Source organism: Ceratotherium simum, chromosome 11 (genome assembly GCF_057802395.1).
Source record: "Ceratotherium simum simum isolate JZ-2026a chromosome 11, ASM5780239v1, whole genome shotgun sequence".
Classification (NCBI taxonomy): Eukaryota; Metazoa; Chordata; class Mammalia; order Perissodactyla; family Rhinocerotidae; genus Ceratotherium; species Ceratotherium simum.
In genome coordinates, this window is record NC_141910.1 from 34,772,420 (window position 1) to 34,793,138 (window position 20,719).

At 43.5% G+C, this 20,719-nt stretch overlaps 1 protein-coding gene across 3 annotated transcripts in view; it reads left to right on the forward strand.

Moving 5' to 3' along the window:
• Positions 1-20,719, forward strand: part of LHCGR (luteinizing hormone/choriogonadotropin receptor) — a 68,886-nt gene that overhangs the window by 34,816 nt on the left and 13,351 nt on the right. For 2 of the 3 annotated variants that reach the window (XM_087436798.1, XM_004436657.3), the window contains exons 7-9: positions 9,399-9,467; positions 14,543-14,617; positions 18,455-18,640. In XM_087436798.1, coding sequence (XP_087292924.1) covers positions 9,399-9,467; positions 14,543-14,617; positions 18,455-18,640 — 330 coding nt within the window. The remainder of the gene's footprint in view (positions 1-9,398; positions 9,468-14,542; positions 14,618-18,454; positions 18,641-20,719) is intronic. The other variant, XM_087436797.1, reaches the window with a different exon arrangement.

The following is a 20,719-nucleotide window of genomic DNA, read 5'->3' on the forward strand; positions in this document are numbered from 1 at the left end:
ACCCCTTAATACTTGAAAATAATGTCTTTTTATTTCACAATCACTCATCAGGTTACCAGGCTCACAGGCTCTATCCTTTTCATGCTCTTTCCTAAGTCCTCGCTATTCAAAGCATGGTCCGTGGACAAGCATCTACAGCATCTTCTGAGAAATGATTAGATGTGCAAACTCTTAGGCCCATCCCAGACCTGCTGACACATAATTTGCATTTTTCACAAGATCCCAAGTGATTTACGTGCACACTAAAATTCGAGGGGCATTGTACTAAGAAAACTCGTTCTCTTCACTGTACACCTGCCAACTTCCTTCCCTCTGGGATCCCCACCCTCTTTACATGGGGCACCTTCCTTTGCCCCACCATTCAGAAGTAGCATTCTGAGCACCATGTCTCATTTACATCCAAAACCCAGTGAGCCATATTCAATTCTGCTCCTCACATCCTTATCCCTCTCACTCTTTCTGCTTTGGTTACAGCCTATGGCAGGATTGTGATGAGGCAATAAATGAGCTTAAATGCCCTTAAAGAAAGAAAGAGAGAGCATGAATTGGATAACCCTGAAACAAGGAAGTAGTTGCGAAGCAAGAGAAGAGAGCATCTCAGAGGACTCTCTTTTATATCAATGGATTCTAAAAATTGGTATCAATGGTATGCTGCATTTGTATAGTACTTTTACTTTGTGTAGGTGTAATTCAACAAATATAATTGTCGTGTTACAAAGCTATGGCCAATGTAGCCCCAGCTCAGAGTATTGCAATCAAAAGAATACAGAGCAACAACCAAAAATAATTTCAAAATAACTCAAAATCTTTATTTGCAACTCTTGAACACCGGGAAGGAGCCTATAGATCCTAGAAAAACTTCTCCATGGTCTTTCTCCTCCTTCACTTCCCTCACACACTACAGTCTTCCAGCTGTTTATAAAGTGTTTCCAACTCACAATTGCATATGGATCTAGAACTACTCATTCAGCATGTCCCCTGTCAGAAACAGGGTATTTACAGAGCAAACACTGAGTGGAGAGGTACTACATGCCCTAGGATTTGAGGTGTTCCCATGTCTCTTTTGAGAACACAAAAGACATATAAGATCCATGTCCAAGCTCATAATCTCAATGGGGGAAAACACAAAATAATAAAAGAATAATATAAGCCAGTAGATATTCACCGTGAGAGTTTGTGGTACACAGAAATGAAAGTCTTAGAGAAGTCCTCTTGGGCTGGAGAAATCAGAGGAGGCTGCATAGTGGAGCTGAGACTTGAGTGAGACCTCATAGAACTAGTAACATTTGTATGAGTAAACATGAGAATAGCAGGTAATATTTATATAGCACTTATTAAATGCCTGAACTGTTTTTAAGTACTTTTCTTAAAAAAAACACATTTAAGTCTCACAGCAACCCTATGAGGTAGGGACTCTCAGCCCCATTTTTAGATGAGGAAACCAAGGCACTGAGAGGTAAAGTAATTTGCCCAAGGTCAAGATTTAGACCCAGACAGTTTGGTTCCAGAGTCATGGTCTTAACCATTATGTGGTACCACATATTGAGAAAAGGGGAGTGTAATCCAAGTGAACATGAGCAAAAGCATGGCTGTGGGAAGGAGGAAAACAGGATGAGGCACACTCAGTAGGAGGAAACATCCTGCTTAAGGAATGGGAAATATGTTTAGATAAATGGCAGGAATAGAGAGGATATTGGATTGCAGAGGGTCTTGAATGCTGGCATAAGGGGCCAAAGGCTTCAAAGTAACTCTGAAAAAAGTAATAAGAAACCACCCTAAATACCACTCAATTGTTCACTTTAAAATGGCTAATTTTATGTCATGTGAATTTCACCTCAATAAAAAGAAAAAATGTAAAAAGAAAAAAAAAAAAAAAGAAACCACCCAATAGAGTAGGCTTTATTCAAAGATCACAGAGACTTTGATCCAAGACTCTATTTGATTTTGACCTAAACCTAAAAATAATTAGGAACTCCTCTCAGGTAAATGTACAGTGATGGGAGTGGAATGGAATAGGAATGAAAGGGCAGAAGACATGAAGATCAATAAGAAAATGAATGTTGGGATAATCCATAGGAGTCTATGAGCTCACAAGACTGGGCCACCCCACCAAATTTAAGAGCAACCAAAGATTCCTTCTCACACATCACATTTCAGCCTGTGCACACAAGAGCCGCACAGTATTTTTATTATGGGGCCATTAACTTACGTAGTTATGATTTTTAAGAAGAGTAATGCCTAACAGCAGGGCATAGAAGCATTGTGCTTCTATCCTTCTCCTTCCTCTCGGCCCTTCATCTGGAAAGGGCGTGATTAGTCATTTGCTTGGCACTTGTTCTCAGCTGAATGGGCCCTTCTGTAAGCAGGATCTGTGGAGCACCCCACTGGAAAAGGGTATTACACTTAAAGAGGAAAGCCTTATTTTCTCAGCTGTAAAGTTCAACTCTCTAATTAGAAAATAATGAAAGCAAGCCTTCTCTTTTCATTATTAGCAGTATTTGAGATTTTGCTTTTTGTGGAACCTTTCCTGCCCTCCCCCCATCCAGATCTTTACCAACTGTGAGCTCATTTAATGAAAATAAAACACTTCACTTGATGCTGGAGAACTTCTGGGGGCTAATGCTAACACTATGCATTATGCTCTTCCGTCCCTTTATAGCTTTGGCTTTTCACTAAATCTCCTCAAGAGGCCACCTTGAAATGTTCCCCCTGAGTAAGCAGGATTTGGCTGCACCACCTTTAAAATATTCTAGATGACTGGTCATACTATTATCAAAAAGGAGACAACCTTGATTCATGTCTAAACTCCACAAAGAGAAGGAAAGGTCATAGCAATTAATTCTCTAAGACCCTTCAGAGAAGGGATGCTTGGCAAAGGATGACAAGATTCCAGGCTGCACCTGTGACAAGCCACAATAGAGAGACTGCTGGGCACTGAAACAGAAAGCCTAGGTTCTAGTCCTGGCTCTGCATCTAACCAGCTTTAATCAAGTCATGCCATCTCAATATGCTTCTGTCTTTGTCTATCCAATGGGATTAATAATACCTCCTTGTGCAAATTCAGTCACATTGTGTCAACTACACTGTACCACCACAATTGAAAGTTAACATTCAGGAAACCAGGTGTTTTAGACCATCCTCAAAACATCGTGTCTCATCATCTTTTTAAATATCTTTTATTTTGAAATTTTTAACTGACAAATGGAGTCATTTTCCATTTGTCTTTCCACTGACAAATGGAAAGAACAGTACTATGAACGCCCCTATACAGCTTACCTAGATTCACCAACTATTAATACTTGCCCCACCCACTCCATTTCTATATATGTAAGTATATACAACACATTTCCCTTTTGCCAAACCATCCAAAAGAAGTTTATAGACATCATGACACTTCCTACCTAAATATTTCAGCATGTATCTCCCTAAAACGGGACATTTTAGTTCCCGGGACATATGTAGTTCTACATAACTACAACACCATTACACCCAAGAAAATCAACATGAATTCAATGATATCATCCAACCTACAGTCTGCATTCAAATGAAAATGTCTTTTATCGTTTTTTTTAACTCAGAATCCAATCAAAGTTTATGCATTGCATTTTTGCTGTTATGTCCTTTAGTCCTCCCAACCTCACCTCCCACCCCATCCCCCAAGAACTGCCCCCCTGCCTTCCTCTGCTCTCTGTTCTTCCTCTGTTCAAATTATGACACTAATTTCTTTGAGGAGCCCAGGCCAGTTGTCTAGATTCATTTGACTGTATTGTCATGATTAGATCCAGGTCAACATTTCTGCAAGAACACTGCAAAAGGGATATTAAGTTCCTCCTACTGCATCAAACCAGGAGGCACATCATGTCATGGTGTCTCACTCCTTGGCCATTTGATTAAGGTGCTGACTTCCAGACCTCTTCATCGTAAGGGCTCATTTTCCCCCTGGTCATAAATAAGTAAACCATGGTAGGATACTTTGAGTTCATGTGACTATCCTGTTGGCTAACAACCTTTCATCCAATGGTTTCAGCATCTGTTATTATTCAATTATTACATAGGAAGTTACAAAATGGTAGTTTTAAATTTTATCATTCCTCTATATTTATTAGCCAGCACTCTTCTATACAAAAGAGGTTTCCTTTTTCCTCCCCTTTTCTTCTCTTTCTGTTCTTTTCTCTCTGTTTTTAAGTATCACTATGGAACGTGGATTTTTCAGAAATTTAGTCAATATATTATAACCCATTGCTGTTACCATTCTTTTGGATGCCTGTCACCTTTTTATTATTACATATGGTAAGTCATATAAGTTGACATGGTGGAGGGAAACCTAAAATACTCAGTGCTGCTAAAAGGCAGGTGACGTGCCCATATCAGAGAGAGGGATCCTTGCCATAGACTGTGAGCCCCACAGAAATGGGAGAATTCTGATGAACATTCAAAACAAAGCTCATGGCAGCACATAGTAGTGACTGGTGACAGTTATCTACACAACCACTGCCAGGGCACCCACTAGAGAAGTGTCTTCATACATGAGGAAGTACTCAGATATAAAAGGACTTCAGCAAAGTACCACATGGAGAAGAAAGTGTTGAATTTAGGGTCCTTCTACTTTAGGATGGTGTTTGTATAGTTGTTTAATAAAAATTTGCTAATAGATATACCACTACACGGCATATTTTCTAAAATAGTGTGCTTTGCCCTTCAGCAATGGGGCCACTTTTTGAGACCCCCCAGGATCTGTAAACATAAATTAAGCTTTCTTCTTTGAAATCATCCAAAAACTAGGTGGCTGCATGATCCAAGAGGGAACTCTTAGAGAATGTCTAATACTGTTAATATAACCCCAGAAATGCTTTTAGAGCCCCAGGAATATTTGGAGTTTGTTATAAGGCAGCATTCAGAATTAGAGTATCATCTGCGATTAGGTTCTAAAGTTTGAATCTTATTTTGAATAAAAAAGTGCCATTCTCTCTGTTTGAGTCACAATTACTGACATTTGAATAGAGAACCTAGACAATGCTTTAAAGTAAAGTACGGCTATTGTAATAGAGGAGAGAGGGGGAACAATTCATTTCTGTGCTTGTGACAGCATCCTCAAGGCAAAGGAAGCCCTCCTCATTTAATTCTGACACCATGATGTTTTGGAAAAAGTTATCCGAAGTGACTCTCCAGATGTTTTAAAGAGCATTTAAAGTATTATGCAGGCCTAACAGCGTGAGGTCTCCCACTCGCATTTGTAATTTCTCCAAAGTAAGGAAGCCACTCTTTTAATCAAAACAAGGCAGTACATTCTATTGTGTGTGACTGGTAAGAGCAGAGACGAAGAGCAGCATCTGAAAAGGAAACAACAAGCCACATTCTTCGGAAAGTTGGGACAAGCAGAACCCACACTATTCAAAAAAAAAGACATGAAAAATTTCCAAATGCAAAATGTGAATGATGCCAACACAGATGGAAGGTGGTTGGGGTCCTCGAAAAGCAAGTACTTTGGGGGCAGCCCAGGCCGCTGAATGGACCTGCTCCACCTGGAAACAGAAAGGCCCTACCGCAGTGGAGGAGAATGACAATTCAATTAAACAGGGGGCTGCATTTCATGGAAATTCTGTCCAGAGCATAGAAAGGAAGACCCTTGCCCTCTGTTCTGGTCAGAGAGCTGGAGGCCACTGCCAAATATAATAAGAATAATAATAGGAACAGAACATTAAGCATTTACTGTGTTCCAGAACCTACCTAAGTGCTTAAGTATGTTTACTGTTTTAATCCTCACAACAGTCTTTTGAGGTCAATACTATTATTATCATCCCTATTTTCAGATTAGGAAATTGGGACACAGAGAGGTTAAGCAACTTGACCAAAGTAACTCAGCTTATAAGTAGCAGAGCTGGGATTCGAGCCCAGGTAGTTGGGATTGGGTCTTGCAGATTTAACCACAAGGGTGCACTTAGATCAATGGCATTGTAAGCCCCACAAAAAAGTATAAAAATCCTAATATGTACCAAAACTAGGATCAGGGCAGCATATATCAGTAATGGGGAATGGGCATCCAGACAACTGCCAGCAGATTTGCTTTGCTAAGAACAGAGTAGGGGCTACTTTTTCTTGACCCACCACACATAGAAGGCAGAGAAAGCAATAAGGGGACTAGACTCTGGACTCAATTCTGACCAACAGACATCTGATTTGCACTATAGCAACAGAAACAACTAGAGCTTCATCATCCTGTGATATAACCTAGAGCAAGGGGTCCCAAAGTGGCTAGCCCAGCGCTCACTGGGAGAGCTTGTTACAAAAGTACGTATTCCTGGGTACCACTACCTGATTCTGATTCCATAGGTCTGAGTCTGCATTTTTGAAAGGAGCTCTAGGTGATTCTGATTCAGTGGCTGGAGGAGAATGCTTTGACAAACACTGGCCTAGACTCTAAGAAATCCAATTTCAAAGTTCAGAGAAAAGACAGATATGATTCCTTCATCTGAAAAAGATTACTATAAAAGAAATCACTCCCCCCCTAAGATGACGAGATACTGCCAAAGAATAATATTCTAAGGGTAAAATTTTAAAAAAAAAGAATTCCAGGGGCCGGCCCGGTGGCGCAAGCGGTTAAGTGTGCGCGCTCCGCTGCGGCGGCCTGGGGTTCGCCTGTTCGGATCCCAGGCGCGCACCAATGCACTGCTTGGCAAGCCATGCTGTGGCGGCATTCCATATAAAGTGGAGGAAGATGGGCACGGGTGTTAGCCCAGGGCCAATCTTCCTCAGCAAAAAAAGAGGAACATTGGCAGATGTTAGGACAGGGCTGATCTCCTCACACTCAAAAAAAAAAATTCCAGTGAGATCGAGCTGCTAAGGAGGCAAGAAGGTTGTATGTAATTACACAAGACAACAGGTATAAACCCATTACCTGTCCCCTCAGATTCTACATATAAATGGAGAAGAAAAATTATTGAAAAATGGCACCTAGTAATCCATTATAGAAGTTAGTTAAGAGCTAGTGTGTGAAGCTTTAAACTCAGAAGAATTCCAGAGGAAAGCACACAAGAGCAGGGAAGCTAGGGAAGGCTCTTCCTCCTGTGGAAGGGCAAGACTACAGCTCCCAGGCCTGATGACTGAGCTCCTGCTGGGCAGCAGGCATTATGAGAGGCCTGGGGGTTGTATGAAGTGAATTAAATCCACTCCCCTGCTCTCTTTGAACTCAATCTAATGAGGAGACTTTACGAATTATTTTGTAACATCTGCATTTTCTGAATTTCAGTGTTCAAATATCAGGCTTCAACAAGAGTCCCAGCTATATTTATTTATATGCTGGTTTGTCTCAGGTATGCTGTGGGTTGATGGAAACCCACCCCCCACACACACACACACACCATACCTACATATTACACACATACACATACACATACACATACACATACACATATACCACGAGATGACATTCCATGCTGGTTTTGGGTTTTTTTGTTTTGGTTTTTTTGGTGAGGAAGATTAGCCCTGAGCTAACATCTGTTGCCAGTCCTCCTCTTTTTGCTGAGGAAATTGGCCCTGGACTAACATGCATGTCCATCTTCCTCTACTTTATATGTGGGACGCCTGCCACAGCATGGCTTGATAAGTGGTGCATAGGTCCATGCCCAGGATCCAAACCTGTGAACCCCAAGCCACCAACGTGGAGCATGTGAACTTAACCACTACGCCACCAGGCCAGCCCCCCATGCTGGTTTTATTTAACAAAGGCTAGAGAAATCTTTCAGACAACAGCTACCTGGAGCAGGAGCAGGTGAAGACAGTGTCTAAACTGGTTCTCAAATCACACTCCCCAGCCTGTCTCTGACATGGCCATGTAGCTGCCAGCAACCCCAAAAAGGGAAGCTATGGTCTTGCCAGATACAGGAGTTTAATTTTATATCTTACCACAGCCTTTTCTCACTTGAGTCTTACATCATCGTTCATAAAGAATTTATACAAATATTTCTATTTAAGACTGTAGCTATGATTTATAATAAGAAATTCACCTTACATAGACCCATTTGTTCATCCAATTCGTTTAACATATATTTATTATAATCCTCCTAGGTGCCAGGCACTGTTCTAGATGCAGAGAATTCTGCAAAGATCAGAATAGTTCGAAATTCTTGCTGTCCTGAAGCTTACATGCTGCTGGAGGTGGTAGACAATGAACAAGTATAATATAATTGTGGGTCAGGTGGTGATAAAGCAACAGAGGAAACAGAAATCAGAGAAAGTGGATAGGGAATGCTGGGATGCTGGAGAGGGGAGGATGGTAGTTTAAATAGGGCAGCCAGGAAAGGTCACACTGAGAACATGACATGGAACATAGCCCTGCAGGAGGAGAGAGAGGGGGCCGTGTGGATATCTCGGGGAAGAAAAGCAAAAACAACCAGCAAAACTGATGTGCTAGAAGTAGCCACAGACAAAGTGTGTTCTGGTCCTATTTTTGCCTGTGGGCTTTAGGCAAGTTACTTTCCTCTCTGAGCCTATTTCCTTCTTTGCAAAAGGAAGAGGTGCCACTTGATCCTCTCCAAGTTCCTCTCTGGCTCTAACATTTCCCAACTTCTGTGTTCTAAGGAGCCTCTTGTGTCTTACTCTGGGCAGACGTGTATGTATACATATATACATTTATGTGTATGTATACTTATATGTATATAACATACAAAAATGGTGTAACAAAACTTCATGAACAGTACTACCCTAATTACATGCAGCGTATTCTAATTAATTTTCCATTTTGTTCTGTTCTATTTCATTTTTTAAAATTCTGATTCCATCCAACTAAATTGATTTCACTATCCACTAATGGGACTTAAGAACTGTTTACAGATATTCAAACCTTCTTGGTTGTGGAGCTAAAGATGGCATCAGCAAAACCACATACTCATCCAAGAGAAAGAAAAGCTAACTCAGTCCTGGAGGCTTCCTCTGCCCTCAGCTTTCAGCAGCCCAGAAAGCCCATATGCCCACTCGGAGAACCAGAGGCAAGACCTGAGTGTTAGTCAGACAGCTCTAGCCTCAAATCCCAGTGCTGCCACTGCTTTCTTTGACCTTAAGCAAGCTACACAACAACACCGAGGCTTAGGTTTCTTATCAGTATAATGGAAATGACGATGAAGATTGAATCGTAACATATACGTAGAATGGCCGGTCAAGTATCTGGCACTTAATAAACACTTAATCAATGGGTGGTGGTGGTGATGGTGGAGGTGGACGCACGCAGGAGCGAAAAGAACAGCTTCCTTTCACCAGGCCCTTCGAGTCTAACATGTTGGAGAAACAGAGCTAGATATTGTGAATGCCAGCAATTATCTTGGTAATCAATGTCACAGGAGGAAGAATGTGTGATTCCAAACTGTGTTTCCTCTGTTCCTAAACCCTCTCTCTTCCTTCTTCAGCAAACTGTATGGAAATGGATTTGAAGAAATACATAGTCATGCGTTCAATGGGACGACGCTGATTTCCCTGTAAGTATGTGCTTATTTCCCCAGCTCATGAATAAAACTGAAATAATACTCTGGCCTCCAGATCACATTCAATCTTCAGCAACTAACTGAGGACAAAAATAAACTTTCAAGTGGCTAGTCCTCAGTGTTTCACGCATGTTACTAGGCAACTGGCTGGCTGGAAACCCCAGAGCACCCTGATTTCAAAGATAGATGCATCTGGATACATTAAAGTTGACAGTTTGCTGAAATATTCAACACCCTACTTTGGGCTCCTCCATCTCACAGCCTCCCTCTCTAGCCCCCTCACTCAGGTTGATGGTGTGTTGAGGCAGCACGATTTCAGCAAAGAAATTCTTCCCCCGGCCCCACTGCAGAGAAATCGGGTAACGGCCTTTACCAACCTAATCAGCCGCAACAGGCCACTCAGAGTCCCATCTCCCTGCTGCTGGGGGTATGAGGGGGGCTCATTTTCCGCAGGGTGAGGGAACCTCGCAGCCCTGCATTTTCCCCACACCCTACCCCAGTCTCCAGTGTTAACAGCCTTTAACTCAGCCCCCAACTGTTTCCTTCATTCTCTTCAACCTCTCTTTCTGTCTATGGCTCCTTTTCCAAAAGAGCGGCTCATTCACAGAGCTGGCGGGGCTGGGGCCATTTGAACCATAACAGGTACAGAGTGAGGTGACGATCACCCTACAGTTGTGTACAATAAAAACTAAGAAAAGCTCAACTAAAGCCAAAAGTAAGGAAAACAAATGAAAAGGCTTTAAATCATATAAACCATGGTCTACACCTGTGCTTCTCAGACTTTAATGCACATAAGAATAACGTGGAGATTGTTAAAACGCACATTGCCGGGCCCCACCCCTAGAGAGCTTGATTCAATGGGTCTAGAGTAGGGCCTGAGGATTTGCAATTTTAACAAGCTCCCAGGAGATGCTGATGCTGCCAGTCTGAAGTTGAGCAACATAAGTCTATATAATATACTATTTATTTTAACTATAGATATTAACCAAAGAACCTATTAGATTGATACCATGCTATATAGCTTGGTGACTAAGAGAACAGATCTAAGAGTCACTGACTGGTACTCAAACTCCAATCCCACTATTTGTCAGCTTGACCTTGAGCAAATTACTTACCCTATCTAAGCCACAGTGTTCTCATCCATCAAATGTAGCCGCCAATAGGCTTGTTTTGAGGATACCCCCCCAAATTGAAAAGATCTGTTTCGTATCCTCAGTCCTTAACACAGTGCCTGGCATAGAGTAGGTGCTCATTTATTAAATATTTATTACATTACAATATTAATCAATTATGAATGAATTATAATTAAATAAGATTATATTTTTATGCTTTTAGCACAGGTCTGGCCCATACTAAGTCCTCAAGAAATGGTAGCTTTTTAAAAGTTGTCCTTCCGATCATGGAGTGAATTTCCCTCATTTTCTTGTTGACTTAAATTTAACGAAGCGTTCACACTAGACAACTGAATCTGTTTCTACCAAATTTAAGTCAGAGGCATAGCCCCTCCTGGCACAGAGCTCTCAGATGCCTCATTCTGTCATTCGCTCGACAAGCGTTCACCAAGCGTCAGCTGTGTTTAAGGAACGTGCTGTATTTTGAGGGGAAATGAAGATGAATAAGCCCTGGTGTCTGCCCCGCAGGAGCTTACAGCCTAGGAAGAAGCATCTCCACATGGTACATAAACTGCATACTCAGTAGTAACTGAAACAGAAGGCAAACATGACACCGGCCCTGAGAGAGGTAAAGTCGTCTGGGATTGCAAAGGCAGAAGAGAGGGAAATTAGAGAAAGCCTTGTGCGAGTCGACTTTGAGCTGGGCCTAACTTGGACAGGCAAAGACAGAAGGAAAATGCATTATGGGCAGAGGACAACAAAAAGAATGGCCCGGGGGAGGAAGCAGGGGATGTGTTCATAGACCAGCAAATAGTGCCTTTTAGAAAATTCTAGATGTGGGTTAGGGACAAAGCAGGAAGGGTCTTAGATACCAGAGTAAAGAATTGGGACTCTCTACTGTAGAAAATGAGAAGCCATTGAAAGTTCTGGGATGGGAAGTGTGGGGGGGTGCTTAAGGAGGGATCATCTGTCAGCAGGGCAGACAGAGGGTTGGAAGGGGCAGGCCACGGCTAGAGACACAGAGGCTGGGGTTATCTGAATAGAGAGGTTGGCTGAAGTCCTTTGTGACTGACGTCACCTGGACAAGGGAGGAAAATAAGAGGACTGAATATGTAATTTGGGGAAAACGAGAGATGAGGAAGAGAAGCCAGAGCAAAAACAAACAGAGGTGGGAGGAAAACCAGCAGATACATCCTTGGGAGGTCAGGGAAAATAGGACTTCAGGAGGGGGGGCCTTGGTTGGCAGTGTCTCAGCTGCTTCAGAGATGCCAAAATGGATGTGATCTTTGAAGACTCCAATTAGTCAGGATTCTGTATTCCCCATATCTCAATGTTGTAAGAAAGAGGAAACCAAGAACACAAATCAGTTTACCAAGAACACAAATCAATTTCATTCATTTATTCATTCAACAAACATTTATTAAGCATCACCAATATATTCGGCACTGTGTTAGGTGCTGGGTCTGCAATGGTAGAGTGGAGTCTCTGCCCTCACAAAGTTTCTGTTCTAGCAGAAGAGACAGACAAAAAGGCAAGTAAATAAATGAATTTATTGCAGGTAGTGATATATACTCTGAAGGAAATAACTGGTTACTGAGATCTGCGAGAGTACGGGGGGGGGTGACTGACTTTAGGTGAGGTGCTCGGGGATAGCCTCCCCAAGGATATGATATTTAGGCTACACCTAAAGGATGACAAGGAGTCCACCATGGCAGTAGTGAGGGGAAGAGTGTTACAGAAAGAGGGAGCAGCATATGCAAAGGTCCTGAGTTGGGAAAGAAAAGAAATTGATAAGCTCCAGGAACTGAGAAGAAGCCAGTGTGGCTGGAGGGTCATCAGCAAGGGGAAGACTGGTATGAGATAAACCTGGAGCTGGAGCAGGAGCACATCGTGCAGAACTGATGGGCCCTGGAAAGGAGTCTGAATTCTCTTCTAAGGGCAAGTAGACCCACTGAGGATTTAAGCAGAGATGGGGGAGTAGTTTTCAAAACTGTCACGCAAAATTTTCAAACTATACATTCAGCCCAGTTTCTGACACCTTCCTCATAAATAGGCCTGTCCAAAGTTGTTCAGCACAATTACACCAAAGCCCTCCAAAGTTCTCAAACACACTGCTTACTAAGGCAGGACAGGGCGGAGAGGAGCAGCACCAGAGGGCTCCTCTCAGACACCTCCAGGCCTTCGAGGGTCAGTCCCTACTCTTCCCAGAGCACCCCAGTTAGGAAAGCTTTGGGTGGAGTTTGGGGGTTCTCCCACTGTGCCTTAAAAAGTCATCCTGCCTGTGCTTCTCACATCTGGAGGGCCATGCCACTTGGAAGAGTTCCCAAAAGGGACCCCCAGGAAAATGTGGTAGTTGAATTTATTTTTGACCAAGTTACATAATGCAGAGTTAGCAGTACACAGAAAGATCAGAGTTTTAATAAAACATGAGAAATGCTCTGTCATGAAATTTGAACAATTAATTTGACCTGGCTGATAGGATTATTTGCTCACAGAGCCCGGTTTCAACAAGTTATGACCATACCGGAACATAATTAAAACAAACCAAATCAGGAAGAAGAGCCATGGAGGTTCAGGAAGGAAAATTTTTTTTGATTTAGATTTTAAACAGCAATTGACTCTGACAACCTCACCTCTTTGAAAGTAGAAATACACCCAGGGGATGGGGCAATGTGAGACTGACGGGTGCATTCTGATGACAGGGCTGAGGGATTCCAAGGAAAGCGCTTAGTAGAAGCATGTGGAAAACAGCCACCCAGGGAGTGAGATGCAGGGACTTTTGCAGTTTTTAAATGGCAGGTGTGATGTGGAGACATCCAGAAGGACCATAAAAAAGATGTAAAGCTATGAGATGAGCCAGGTAATTACCTAGGCATCCTGCAGGGGACGGGGGATGGGTGTTGGTGTATTTGTTTTGTCCTGTAACACTGTAACGGTGGTGCAGAAGAATCATGTTCCCATGCTCGAAATCATCAACAATGGAGATACTCTGTGCCCACTGTCCAGGGTTTTCCAGAATGCTCTTTGAGTCACCACTCGTCTCTTACTAGAAGAAAGTGCTCAAAAGAAGGCTGGCAGGCCTGAGCCCAGGGCTTCCTCTCCCATCTCCCTTGTCCACCCAGAGAAGGGCCTGTGCTTGCAGACACCAGCATCAGGGCCCTGACAGGAGGCTGCTCTGCAGGACCAGGCTGAGCTGTTCCTGAGCAGTTCGCCTTGAGCTGCTTTGAGCTAAAAGAAACAGAAGCCCTCAGGTAGCCACTGCCCATAGTAGCTTTGGCTTCTGCCACAGTCTTAGGAGCAGTGGCCCTCAATCATTTTGTTTCCAAACACACAGACCTGGCGATGATCACATACACAGCACAGACCCGTGGGGCACCCAGGGTATGGGGCAATTTTCTACACAGGCTGTACTTCCGCCCTGTTCTCACCAACTGAGAAATGCGTATCTGAAAGAAAAAGACTGCACTTTGAATGTGATGAAAGGGGTAACTTTGCATGGACCCCATTTTTTAAGTAAAATATTTGCAAACTCCATTATGTTACTGTTAACAAACTGTGACCTCCAAGGTCAGGGCAGCTGTGAGCCTGACGCAGGGCAGGCTGCCCTCCACCCTCGGCCTTGAACCCTGGAGCAGCATTCTCATGCTTCCCCAGCTGTCTGGCAGTAAACTTTCATAACTCCAGGACAGGAGGGGCTGACTACTTTTAGTTGTGGGACAAAGGGTTCCACCGAGTAGGGGGAAACCGCAGAGGAAATGTGGGGCCGAACATGTACTTCGGCAGTTTCACAATTCGCCGAGCACTCGCATGTCTTTTTTCCACTTTACCTACAGCCCTGTCTTGTGCCCTCCGACCCTGAGACCATGCACACAGGCTGGTCCAAACGTGTGTGGACACAGCGATGACTGGTTACACATGAGGTGCAAACTCCACTAAGGACACTGTCCTTCCCCACAGGGAGCTAAAGGAAAATGCGCAGCTGGAGAAGATGCACAATGGAGCCTTCCAGGGGGCCACAGGGCCTAGCATCTTGTGAGTACGTGGTGCTGCCTCCCTTCCCTACCAAGTGCACCCCAACAGGCCTGCTTAGGGTGTCCAGCCACATCGTCCCCAGCCTGGTTTGTGGGGCATCAGCCTCTGCATATGACAGGCCTGCCAATAAAGCACCACAAACTAGGGGGCTTAAACAATAGAAATTTATTGTCTCACAGTTCTAGAGGCTATACATCCAAAATCAAGGTGTCAGCAGAGTTGGTTCCTTCTAAGGGCTGTGAGGGAAGGCTCTGTTCCAGGCACTCTCCTTGCTGCTGGTAGTTCCTCTGGTTGTGGCGGTATGACTCCAGTCTTCACATGGCGTTCTCTGTGTGTGCGCATCTGTCTCCAAATTTCCCTCTTTTTATAAGGATATCATATTGGATTAGGGTCCATCCTAATGAGCTCATTTTAACTTAATTACTTCTGTAAAGACCCTATTTATAAAGAAGGTCATATTCTGAGGCACTGAGGGTTAGGAGTTCAACATATGAATGTAGGGAGACACAATTCAACCTATGACACCAAATATGGAGGGCCGCCTCATGTGCTGCCCACCTGGCACCCACTCACGGCAGTCCAAGTCCAGAGGTCTGACTTGCCCAGGCTCTTAGCTGGACAGAGCTGAGCTGCTGTGTGTCAGGCCTTCCAAGTGTGCGAGGAGCGGAGCCAAGGTCCCTCAGTTAATGGGAGTTGAGTGTAAGGACACGTGGGAAAAGTAAGGGGAACAGCAAATTGAATCAGTCGTCTCCTGACAAAGCCCTGGGAAGCCTGGAACATCCTACAGGAAACAACTGTAGCTGCCATCAGGCCTCAGGGAGAAATGCACGGGGTTCCAGACACTCTGCAGCTCTAATGTGGGGCGACCTCAGCACCCTCCACAGAGGCACTGGCCCATTACTCCCTACTCTAGTATGCTCTTACTCATGCATTCAACAAGCACTGACTGGACACATCCTGTTCACCAGGCACCATGCTGGAGAGGCAGTGGTGAGCAAAGCAGTTCTGGTCCCTGCTCCCAAAGACATGATAGTCATGTAGGGGAGACAACAATAAACAGGCAAAGCAATAAGCAGGCATGTAATTTTAAAATGAGAAAAGTGTTAGAAAGATAGTGAGCAGTGTAACTCAGTTCATTTGTTTGTTTATTCATTCATCATTTATCAAATAACTACTTTACAGGTCCATACTGTGTGCTAGGCATTGGATCAGGCATCAGAGAAACAGCAGAGAATAAAAAAAGACGAACGTCTCTGCCTTCATAGAACAGGGGAAGACAGACAAGGATCAAATAAGTAAATAAAATATGTAGTATGCCAGATGGTCTTGGTTGTGGAGGATAAAAATTCAGTTGGTTGGAGAAAAGGAGTTCTAGGGAGGGGAAGTTGCCATTTTAAAGAGGATGGTCAGAGAGGACTATCCTGAAAAAGTGTCATTTAAGCAAACATCTGAAAGAAGTGAGGGAGCAAGTGATGTGGATATCAGCTGGAAGAGAATTCCAGGCAGAGGGAACAGCAAAAGCAAAAGCCCTGAGGCTGGAACTTGCGTATCTGAAGAACTGAAAGAGGCCAGTGCGCCAGAGTGAGCAAAGAGGAGAGTTCTAGAACACAAGGACAGAGAGGTTGCAGAGAACCAGGTCATGGAGGGCCTTGTGGCTATTATAAGGACTTTGCCTGTTCTCTAAGTAAGATGAGACGGCTTTAGGGTTTTGAGCAGGGGAAAGAATGAACGGATCCAGTTATTCTTTATATCCTAGCTCCTGCCAGAATCAACTTATGATTCTGCCTACTTTCTATCTCCCACCATTATAAACTCCAAACTCTATCTACTTCTTAGCTCTTGCCACTATGAACTCCTAACTATCTCTTCCTAACTCCCATCCACTATCACCTCTTGACTCTGTCTTCTTCCTACCCCCCCACAACCAACCCCTGACTTATCTAGTTCCTCGCTCCCACCACTATCAACTCTTGACTTCATCGACTTCCCAGCTCCTGCCACTATCCATTCTGACTCTGTCTACTTCTTATTTCCTGCCACCATCAACCCCTGACTCTTTCTACTTCCTAACTCCCACCACTAAAACTCCTGACCTTCTCCACGTCATAACCTCTGCCACTGTCAATCCCAGCTCTTTCTCCTCTCCACTCAACCTCATGACTTCTGCTTACTCATGGCTTCCACTACCTCATGGCTCCTGCCTACTGCTTTCTCTGCTGTCTCCCAGCTTCTGCCACCCTACCCTAGGGGTCCCTGTCCACATGTCTCATATTCAAAGTACACCAGACTCAGAATCTTACAGGTTGATTGAATACTCTCCAGTCTATCACACACTGTAGGCAGAGCTCTTACAGGAAGCTGGCCACTGACTTGGCCACTGGACAGCTAAAGAGAGTTGCCTCTGGGCCAGGCACAGGACATGACAGAGTTAGTGTGGTCACAAGGCACCCTGCATGACAGTCCTTACTTGAAGAGCTGCTCGGGCAGCCTGCTTAGAAATTACTGTGAGCACTGCAGGCACCTACACTGTCTTGTTCAGAACAGTGGGGCCAGACCTAAGTCTCTTACTTCCCAAACAGCTATTCTCATTACACCCCCAGGATTTAAGTGGTGTCCGTTAAGTGTTCCTTCCACCCACACCCCAAAAATATTTCCCCCGCTAGTCTGTCACAGAAACTAAAAATCTATTATCAGAGATTCACTTCTTTGTAATGAGACCTTGCCATTTCTAGAATCCTAATTTAAAATATATCCTCACCCCTCCTCCCCAAAAAAACACCCCCCAAGCCTACAAAGAGGCACATTTTCAATCCCTAACACATCTGAGATAATAACTCTATAAAGCAGAACGAGAACACTGGTTACCTAAATCGACAAGGACACAAAAACAGCAAAAGTCTGCAGCCCCTGAGGCAAATTCTGCTGCCTTGATTTCTCCACTAAGGGCCTACACTAGTCATCATTCCACGTTGTCAAGTTCACCTGCCCATCAATCAACTATTGATCCCCTCCCGGGTGCTGGGCATTAGGTATTGGGGCAGTTTGCTGAGGGGGCTGTGCTGCAGGAAAAGTTTCATGGGGCATCAGCAGCAGCCACTTAGAAGATGGGCAGAATTTTTAAATTCCCACTGACACTATAACTTCTCACATTTAACTTGTTTGGGGTTTTCTCGGACAATGCCTCAAGTCTAGAAAAACCGAGGAATTCAGGACCTTATTTACAAAACTTGAGCTTTCCACACAGTTCTGATTTCATGGCCGAGTGTTTGCTTGCTTTGGACTGATCAATCCAGGTTGCCTTACAAGAATGTGCATTCCGCTTCCCAGGTAGATGATGGCCAATGCCACACAGCAGCTCTCAATAGTGTAACCAGCCTGTGCTTCATGAAAACCTACCCTGCAGGGCTTGATCAATCAAAGACCAAGGCATCTGAAGCCCTGAGTATTTTCCCCTGGGGTAGAGCACAAAAGCTGATGTCACTACATGAGCCTGCTGTCTCATAAAGCAAGTAGTTATTTCACTTCTGCTAAGTGGAGAGAGGTAGAGGGAGGGAGAGAGGGAGAAGGGAATTAGGAGAGGGGATAGAGAGAAATGCTAATGAACGTTTGGCAGGTCGAAGGAGCTATATTCAACCTTGAAAAGAATAATGGGCTACATATGAGAAAAAAAAAAAACACTTCGATCCTAATGAGAGTACTGAAATGGAGAATTAGGTTAGAAAGGCAAGATGGAGAAAAGATTCCTCAGAACATGGAATGATACTATTGTTGAGAGGAGGTTTCATCCTAAGAATCAAAGGTAATAAATAAAAAGCCTTTCTCCCTTTTCTTTTTCAGGGATATTTCTTCCACCAAACTGCAGGCTCTGCCTAGCTATGGGCTGGAGTCCATTCAGACGCTAATTGCCACATCATCCTATTCTCTAAAAAAACTGCCATCAAGAGAAAAGTTTACCAATCTCCTAGCTGCCACATTGACTTACCCCAGCCACTGCTGTGCTTTTAGAAACTTGCCAACAAAAGAGTAAGTAAAAAACAAAAGGTAAAGCCTGCCAAGCTGTGGCAGAAACTCAGATTTCAAAATAGTCAGTTGGTTGACAGCTCCCTGCCCCTTGACTCCCTGCCTTCTAGAACAACTCTATAGCCATGGGGCCACTTTGAGATAGACAAGAAGAAAATGAACCATCCTGTTTCCTCCTGGAAACTGATTCCAAATAGTCAATTTACCCTGCAGCTAGAAGACCTTTGTCGCCTACTCTGGGCTAATTGAGTGATAGCCTTAAATTAGGCTGTAATTGCAGTTGCAAAATGGAGTACAAAACTGGCTTCTCAAAGATTAATTAGCTCTAATCCCTATCAGAGAGCATCATTTTTAAAGACGGGGGGGGGGAGTACACTCAAGAGGGTAAATATTACCTAACATCTTAATCCTAAATAAAAAATGGACACAAAAGACTACAGGTTTTTGGTTTTGTTTTGTTTTATAAGCTATTTCTCTCCCAGCAGAAGACCATCTTCCATTTCAGAACAGAATCCTAGCTTAGCTCCCTAACAATTAGCTTAGTGTGGGAACAGAAAGGGCATGAGCTCCTGGCTGGTTTGTGTCCAGTGGGGGCATCTTACCTATTCAACTGATTCACTTCAATCTAGAATGGAATGGCAGGGTGTGCAGGATTTCATTCTTTCCTTAAGGCATTGTCTTCCAGACTTTTTTGACTGAGATGCATACTAAAAAATACCTGTTTTACATCACAACCCAGTACACATCATATATGTCACTGAAATAAAACAAAGCAATACTTAACTTTTTTACACATGATACACTGATATTTTCTTGCCTGTTTTACTCTATTTTATTTCATATTTGTTTGTTTTTAATGCTATTCTTGATACAATCTATTGTTTTCATAACCCACTAATGGGTCACAACTTACAGCTAGAAAAATATTGCCCCAAAGGGATATTTAGGGCAAAAACATTGCAGCCTAACATGATAATCTCAATCAATTAATTAGATGAAGCACTGAGAGAATGACACTAGGATGCTGCTGTCTTTGTTTAGAATGAACCCATTTATAATTAATCAACCAGCATGTACTGTTGTGCACCTGCTCTGTGCCTTGCATGGGTACGTGCAGGTCTATCTGAAGCTTTTCAGGTAACCAAAAAGACAAACCATTCCTATGCTCAGAGAGCCATGCACCATTAACTGAGCTTCAAAGAACATTAACTGAGCACCTACCATGTTTCAACACTGTGCAAAACTCCGAAGATACAAATGAATGAGAGCTCATCCCAAACCTCATAGAGTCATAAACAGCTGTGTGGGGGCAACACACAAGAGAGTCCACATTTAAGTACAATACAGCAAATGTTATGACAGAGCTGAGAACAGAACAGAGTGCTCCAGAAGCACAGAGGAAGAGTTTCTAAATGGCAGCAGGGATTATGGAAGGCTTCCTAAGGAAGTGACTTCTGCTGAGCCCTGAGAAACAGGTAGGAGTTGGCTAGACAGGTGTGGGGGAAAGCATGCCAAGAGGACAAAATAGTTTGTGTGAAGGCACAAAGGCAAGAGACAGTAGGATGAAAGTCACTCAGAGAAACTGAAACAAGAAACTTATGGGTCCATGAAGGAAGATGAACGAGGAGAGGAAATGGGGGAGAGGTGGACTATGATGGGCTCTGAGTGCCAGGCCAAGTTGTTTGGAGGATAAGGAACCACTGAAGAATTTAAAGCAAAATTACTCAAATTTTACAAACTACTTTTGTAAACTATCACTCTGGCAGCAGGGTGGAGGATGGGTTGGAGGTGAGCAAAGCTGGTGAGAGACCAATTAGGAGAATTACACAGACGCTGGTTTATGATAAAGCTGATTCTGGACACCTCCACTTTTGTGGCAAAGAGGTCTCATCCCTTCTGAAATTACTGACATGTAAAAGCTTCAGTTCAGGGGCTTCTTATTCCAGTAAATGAAAGAGACTAGCTCTGGGTAAAAAAAAAAAAAAAAATGGGGAGGAGGGGGATTATGCAACTGTGGGCCAGTATCAAAGTGAGATGGGAATGTAGCATGCAGAAGTTATCGTGATTGAGATTACAAGCTTT